The sequence below is a fragment of the Corylus avellana genome, chromosome ca1, assembly GCF_901000735.1.
Source record: "Corylus avellana chromosome ca1, CavTom2PMs-1.0".
Taxonomy (NCBI): Eukaryota; Viridiplantae; Streptophyta; class Magnoliopsida; order Fagales; family Betulaceae; genus Corylus; species Corylus avellana.
The window spans coordinates 8061708-8069858 of NC_081541.1; the positions used below are offsets into that span (position 1 = coordinate 8061708).

General features: G+C 32.5%; 1 protein-coding gene across 1 annotated transcript; it reads left to right on the top strand.

Moving 5' to 3' along the window:
• Nucleotides 1–2607: 2607 nt before the first annotated feature.
• LOC132167873 (cysteine-rich receptor-like protein kinase 8) lies at nucleotides 2608–6851 on the top strand. The gene is made up of 4 exons (XM_059578911.1): nucleotides 2608–3497; nucleotides 4648–4770; nucleotides 5157–5649; nucleotides 6415–6851. Exons 1-4 carry the CDS (start codon nucleotides 2672–2674, stop codon nucleotides 6533–6535), a joined length of 1563 nt encoding a protein of 520 aa, XP_059434894.1. The 5' UTR covers nucleotides 2608–2671; the 3' UTR covers nucleotides 6536–6851.
• Nucleotides 6852–8151: the final 1300 nt, after the last annotated feature.

Below are 8151 nucleotides of genomic sequence, written 5' to 3' on the forward strand. Positions count from 1 at the left end.
TATTTCTCTCTCTTTATTTAATTTTCTTTTTATCTTCTCTTGCTTTATGTTTATATCTCAATATGAGACAATTAAAATGTATGAGTTTTATTTGTAATATATTTAATTGTCTTAATGAAGAAAACAAAAGGTTATCAAATTCTCTCTTTCTCTCTCTGTTTATTTTTCTTTTTCTCTTCTCTTGCTTTCTATTTATATCTCAATGTTCCTCTATCAATTTCACACTCAAATCAGAAAAAAGACAAGACTACAAGAGAGAGCTATAGAGAGTTTCTAATCATTGTTTCTCAATGATTTCTTTTCTTTATTTTATTTTTTTGCAATAACAGTTCTTTTCAATTTTCCAATCGTTATTTCTCAATGAAAAATTATACTATTCTCAATAAAGAATATAATAGTTATTTTCAATTATATTAGTATTTTCATTTTATTCATTTTTTTTATCTTTATTTTCGGTGCTTATGTTCTTCCATTTTTGTTTTTGTCCCTTATATCTTTTTCTAATTTTTTTTTCTTCTCTTACTTTCTATTTATATCTCAATGTTCCTTTGTAAATTTCACAATCAATTCAGAAAAAGACGAGAGAGAGAGAGAGAGAGAGAGAGAGAGATTTGCATTGCTGTTTCTCAATGAAAAATTATACTATAGTTCTTTTTTTTATATATATTTTTTTTCTAGAACAGTTTTTTTCAATTTTCCAATCGTTGTTTCTCAATGAAAAATTATACTACAGTTTTTTTTTTTATTATTATTATTTTTTATCTAGAATAGTTATTTTCAATTAGTATTTTCATTTTTTTTCCTTTTTTTTTATCTTTATTTCCGGTGCTTATGTTCTTCCATTTTTTTTTTTGTCCCTTATTTTTTTTTTCTAATTTATATATTATTTTTTATTCAAATGATTACTTTTCTTTGGTAAATTTTACATTGAACTCAAGAAATAATAATGAGAGAGAGAGTTTCTTATCGTTATTTTTGGTTGATAATTTTTTAGTTTGTACATGTTGTTGTTCATTGAGTAATTTAATTTTTTTTTATCTGTTTACATGCTTAATTAATGGATGACATTGGTTTTTAAGGTTTCATTGGAATCGGAAAACGTATACAGTAGAAAAAAGACAATTCTTTCAATTATATTAAAATTTTATTTTTAGTTTTTTATTTTATCTTTATTTAATGTATTTATGTTCTTCCATTGTTATCCTTTAAAGTTTCTACTAATTTATATATTATTTATTCAAATTGAATATTTTTCTTTTGTAAATTTCACATTGAATTAGGAAATGATAGTGAAAGAGTTTCCTATCATTATTTTTATTTGTTTACATGCTTAATTAATGGATGACATTGGTTTTTAAGGTTTCAATGGAATCGGGAAACGTATACAGTAGAAAAAGACAATTCTTTCAATTATATTAAAATTTTATTTTTAGTTTTTTATTTTATCTTTATTTAATGTATTTATGTTCTTCCATTGTTATCCCTTAAATTTTCTACTAATTTATATATTATTTATTCAAATTGAATATTTTTCTTTTGTAAATTTCACATTGAATTAGGAAATGATAGTGAGAGTTTCCTATCATTATATTTGGTACGGTGTATGATGCTTTTTTAGATTATGTCAATGTTCATTGTGTAGATTTTTTCGTCTTTGTTTTCCTGTATGTCTTAAAATTAGTTTCATTTACTTTATATATGTGAAGGATGGTTGTTAAAAAAAAAAAAAAAGTGGTTATGTTCTTCCATTTTTTTCCCTTAAATTTTATACTAATTTATATATTATTTATTCAAATTGATTAGTTTTCTTTTGTAAATTTCACGTTGATTTAAGGGAAATGATAGTGAAAAAGTTTCCTATCATTATTTTTGGTACGATGTATAATTAGATTATGTCAATATTCCTGCCAGTGTTTTTTATCTCTTTCATTTTTAAAAAGAAAAATTAAACTACCAACATTCTTTTGTTTACAAAATTAGTAAACATAACTGTAATAAAATATCAATATGCTCATATATTTTAGAACACTTCTTTATTTTTGTTCGTGTAATAGAAAAATTTCTCAAAAAAATTGTTTATGAGGAGAAAGTTCAACTCCTAAAGACAAAAGTTTACCATAATGGATTGTGTAATGGATGAGAAGTGGTGTCATTGTTGGAATATAATGATTAATTAATCATTTTGTATAATTGATTAATCTATGTTTTTATTTTGAATTTTTTTCGTTTATGTTTCATTTTAAACTACATATATGGGAACAAATATTTAATATGTTTCAGTTTATAAGAACTAAAATTTATGAATTTTTAAATTTATTAGATATGTATTGAGTAAAACTATGGTTTAAAAGGATCTTATGAACATTTGTCATTTTTGGTAGCTAATTAGTTTATTAAGAGAAGAAAATAAAAATTGTTGTTGATAATCTTTTAAAGACTTTTTGAGTAAATTACAAAATAAAAAAAAAAACCGGCGCGTAGCGCGGGCTCTAAGCTAGTATAATATAATATTTGAGGTTCGTTTAATGGATGCACGTTTTACTGAGTCAAAAGATTTGAAGAGATAAGTCGACGTCAGGTTTAATTAATTAATGTTTCCGTTCAATAATCAACATTAGAGTTTATAATTAGAAACCAAGGACTTCTATTAATACGTGGTTCTTTTAGTCATATGATGAGTTACTTAGCGGTGGAACTCATGGCAGCCCTAGTGTTCCTGTCTGCCATATGCATTCTCATTGCTCCAGCCATTGCTGGGCCAGCGTTCATTCACCATTCCTGTTCAGATGAGCAGGATAACTACACGAGTGGGAGTGCCTACAAGGCAAACTTGAATCACCTCCTCTCCTCCCTCTCCTCCAACATCACTGAGGGGTTCTATAATTTGTCTGATGGGGAAAACCCTGATAAAGTTTATGCAATTCTACTTTGTCGAGGAGATTTGAAGCCAGATGATTGCCGTAATTGCCTCAATGTCGCCATAGATAATCTCACACTGGAGCTTTGTCCCAAGCAGAAGGAAGCCATAGCATGGTATGAAGAGTGCATGTTACGCTACTCAAGCCGCAACATATTTAGCACCATGGAAGATACTCCTGACTTTTCATGGAGGAACGCCTATACCTTTTCAGACCAAGAAAAGCCTCAATACAGTAGACAATTCTTGAGCTTGTCGCAAAGCCTAACAGATCGAGCTGCAGCAGGTGGTTCTCTCCGTAAGTTTGCAGTAGGACATGCAGCAGGACCAGACGTCAATACAATTTATGCACTTGTGCAGTGCACGCCCGATTTGTCTGAGGAAGACTGCAAACTTTGCTTGACTGGGGCTTTTGCAAGTTACTGGAAATATTTTGCTGGGATAAAAGGTGGGAGAGTTCTTAGGCCTAGCTGTAATTTTAGGCATGAGATCAACGCCTTCTACAACCTCACAGCTGAAGCACCACCACCATCGCCGCCTTCTTCAGCTGAAGCACCACCACCATCGCCGCCGCCTTCAGGTACCGCCTCCAGCTAGCACGTCAATTTGTCCGAGTGAGCTATTTCTTTTTTCTTTTTCTTTTTTTTGTAACAAACATTCATTCATAAAACCAGAGAGAGATTACAGGACAGTCAAGCTTTTTATAAAGCTAAAAAGCATAGGCAGATAAACCCGACTCAAATGGTCAACAAACACTTTAAAGCATGTGAAAGTAGAAATCATGGAATGCAATTCGAGAAAACCCATGCAGCGGCGCAATCTGATAAAAACAACCATCAGGAGTACGAATACTCCGAACATCTAAATAAACTTCCTAAGAAGTTATGAAGATTTAGATGAAAACCAACCGTGAAAAAAACAGTTTCCAGAAAGAAACCAAAAATAAAAGCAAAAAAATTCCAAATCACATACGAAGAGTTTGAAGCCCAACCAAAATGGGTTAAACAGAAAACAAAATAACAACATAACGAAAAATAAAAACAGGACAGAAAAACAGGGAACAAATTTTAAGTCCAAAAAACAGCCACACACGTGACGGAAGCGGAGGCGCGGAGGATGCCAGGAACGCCAGCAAATGCCGACACCAGGGAGGTGGAGCGGATGAAGCAAGCACGTGCAGCGAAAAGCTCTCCACGGGACGGCGCGTGCGATACACGCGCTGGAGAGTAAGATCTACTCTCGGGGGCGTGTGGGCCACGCGCCGGCTTGTGGAGGTCCGCTGGTGGCACGGCTGATGGCAGCAGAAAGGTGAAAGACCCAGGATCCCGGTGGATTGGAGCGTCGTTGAGTATGGCTTCCTGAAATTTACAGATCTGATTTTGAAGAAAATCAAATCCAAAAATTCAAAAGGAAGAGAGAGAACAGAGCTTTTAGTTTCAATTCGAATTCGAGTGAGCTATTTCTAAGTGGTTTTTGATCATGAATTTGTTTGTTATTTTCCTGATCATACTTTTTTTTTTATAAAAAAACTTTATATGTTTCGTTTAATTTCCTTTTACTTTTCATCTTTAAGAATTAAGAGGGAATTATTTCTTGGGTGTCGGAGTCGGACTGGGTTATTTCTAAGTGTTAATTTGTTAGAGTTTCAAATCAAATGTTAATTATAGTAGCTCTTTCTATGTATTCCACTGCTGCTTGATTTAAATAATATATATTTCTAATCTTCGCAGGTAAAGGGAGTCACAAATCTACAACTACAGTCATTATAGTTGTGCTCGTTTTTGCTTTTGTGGTAATAGCCATCTTCATTTCCATCTATTTTATAGTGAAGAAGCGAAGGGAGAAACCAACAAGTAAGTATAGAATTTGGTTCACTTTTATTTGTTATGAGAGGAGTTAGAAGTTGAATTATCGCAAAGAAAATATATAACAGAGTTCGAAAACATTTGCTCTTGCCTCTTCGTATACATCAAATACGTGTCCTTAAGAACTAGAGTCTAGCTAGGTGATACTCCCGTCCCCCCATTTGAATAGAACAAAAAAAAAAAAAAAAAAAAAAACGGAGTCTATCACCAGAGGATCGAAAAAGAATTGAAGAAGAAAAAGAATAAATCATCATAAAAAGAATTTGGATTTAGAAATTATGCTTAGTATAAATATTCTTTCTTATTTTTCAATTGGCAAAAATATCCTGGATATAATCCTTCATTGAACTTGCTCAGTTTGTCTTCTTTTACAGTCCAATTAAACCCTAAAACTTCATCATCTTCTGAACGTCATTGGGATGTCTTCCTCAATTTTAGAGGTGAAGACACCCGCAATCATTTCATCGATCACCTTTATGCTGCCTTGGCGCGAGCCAAAATTTGCACCTATAAAGATGATGAGACGCTTCCAAGAGGGGAGACCATCTCTACTGAACTTCTCAATGCAATTCGAAAATCAAGGATTGCTATTGCGGTTTTCTCCAGAGGCTATGCTTCTTCCACATGGTGCCTTGATGAGCTTGCGGAGATCATGGACAATAGGAAAATTAGAGGGCAAACTCTTCTTCCAATATTTTATGACATAGAACCCTCGGATGTCCGAGAACATACCAATACTTTTGCAGAAGCATTTGCTCAGCATGAAGAGCAGTTTCAGAACAATATGTGGAAGGTGCAAAGGTGGAAAGAAGCTCTTACTGAAGCTGCAAATTGTTCCGGCTTCGAGCCCAAACGCATTGCAAATGGGTATGATGCTACGGACTCTTGTGCTTTTTCATTCATTTTTATTTGTTATTTTATTTTATTTTCTTTTAAATTTTGGAAAAGAATTTAATAAATTAAAGTTTGAGCCATAAAAAAAAGAGGGAAAAATAACCCTATGTATTGCATACTATTCTACGCCCTCTTAAGTCATCAATTTCTTTCTGTTCCGGGGGTTAGAGTGCTTTCATGTTCAATCAAAACCCAAAGATAGGCTTGTCATTCCCTGCTAGAAATTCATGGGGATGAGATCCGTACATGTACCGTATGGTGGCTAAAATCGGTTTTCCCATATATAATAGGGAGTAAACAATGACAACTCTACGAGTATAGAAAGATGATACTTCTTAGAGAGGGATTTTGGTTCTAGAATTATTGAATGTTGCCTTTTAGATGAAATGTCATGCACTTGAAAGGAATAGTATTTTTGCCATAATTTCCATAAAATAGTTAATGCCTTTGTCTATGGGAAAAAAAAAAATTGAATTATTTTATGGAATGTCACTGGATAAGACAAGAAATTATGTACAAATGTACTTCGATGATATTCTTTGACAAATTTGATATGAGTTAGATGCTTGTCATGACATCTTAGTCTCAAATGACAGGTATGATAACATATTTTTGGTACCTGAAGACTCATAAGTTACTCTGTTTTTTTTTTTTTTTTTTTTTTAATATATTTTCTTCCATCTTCTTTCCTTGTACTTAATTTGTTGTTGTATTTTTCATTTGAATCATAATAACCAGGCGTGAGTCAGAATCCATCAAGAAGATTGTTGAAGACGTTAGGCGTAGATTAAAAGCCGGTGCTAACCGGAATGTTGCCAGGCGGGTAAAAATAAAGTTCCTAAACCTCATGGGGTATTAGGTATTTAACCCTCTTTTAAATCTTGTAACAAGTGCTATTCACTTTGTGGGCATTTATATAGGATTGATGGGTGAAATTGGTAAAACAACTCTCGTAAATGTTGTTTATAGCAAAGTATGTGTTGAATTTGAAGGAAGTAGTTTTCTTTCAAATCTTGAAGAAAATTTAGAAAAGCCCAATGGCTTAGTTCATTTGCAAGAACAACTTTTGTATTCATGATTACATGAACATCAATTATGTGCAATGAATCTTATGAACATTTGATGTTATTTTAAATATATGAAATGAATGTCATTCATAATATATTTTAGAGACATGTTACACATTATTTTCCATCTCATTCTCCAACTATTCGCTTTGCAAATCTATCATTGAATTTGTGAGACCCACATGTGGGCTCCACAACTGTATGGAGAGAATAAAATATAGGATGGAAAATGTGTGTTTTTTTTCTTTTCTTTTTCATTCTGTATGGAGATAGGTAAAGTATGGTGAATTCACCCATCCCCTAACACCACATTCTCACAACTGCCACTATATATCACTAATAACCTTGCAAACTTGTACACAATCATGAATGAGGTGGTATGAAAAATATTACTTCTCAACCAATCCTTTTATGAGTCATCTTTTAGAATGAGCAAGCTTTTTCTAATAATAAGAATCTCCTCGTCATCGCCTTTATCAAAAACAGGATCTCCAATCAAGAGATTCTTACATGTTTTGCTAGCATTTTACTAATCAGTCGATCACTAGGCTCCCCACACCTAAACAACGGATGTTGGAATTTGAACTTTAGCCTTGCGTAAATAAAGTTTTGTATTTGACAACTCAACTACTGATTCCTGCATCATTTCCTCGCTCTTAAATATATGTAAATGGAAATGATGGCTAGTAGCACAAGAGCAACAACAAGAAGGGCAGTCGCAAGTAAACTATTGATCGCAATTGGAGGTTTGTCACTCCCCATACCTGCGAAAACCAAAAATATTTTCACATTAAAAAACATCTTGGGGGATGAATTTAAATTTAAGCAGTGAGATACATACATATATAGAAAGAGCTACCATAATTAGCAGTTGTTTTTAAACTCAGCAAATTAATTATATGCACGTAAAGTTACCACGAAAAAGCTCCGCCGGCCAGATGAAAAAAAGGAGAAAAAAAAAATCCCTCTTAAGATAAAAAGTAAAAAGTACTCATGAAAATCAAGCATTATCAGGACACTACTGGTACGTATCTGGATCGAGCAAGTGTGGGATATCGTAGGAGACGGAGATATCGTAACTAAAATTACAGCTGGGACCAACAATTCTGGCACTTATTCAATTGTCCAACGATTATAGATATAATTTTTATAATTTCATGAATTCTAATACACAAAATGACAAAATTGTGTTGTAGCCCAAAGTTTACAGAAATATTTAATTCAAACGTATGTATATTTGTTGGAGAAGGGAAATTCATTGACCAAACTATGTATATATATATATATATATATGTAGACTAATTATTAGGCCACAATCATCTTCTGATCGAATTACTGGAAGGGACTTGTCATTTTGCTTTTGCTTCTTTCCGATAACAAAAAGGCATGCATATATATATATATATAT

Coding starts and splice junctions, on each gene's coding strand:
- LOC132167873 (XM_059578911.1), top strand. CDS start 2,672: ATGATGAGTTACTTAGCGGTGGAACTCATGGCAGCCCTAGTGTTCCTG. Junction 3,498..4,647: donor ACCATCGCCGCCGCCTTCAG/GTACCGCCTCCA, acceptor TAATCTTCGCAG/GTAAAGGGAGTCACAAATCT. Junction 5,650..6,414: donor CCCAAACGCATTGCAAATGG/GTATGATGCTAC, acceptor CATAATAACCAG/GCGTGAGTCAGAATCCATCA.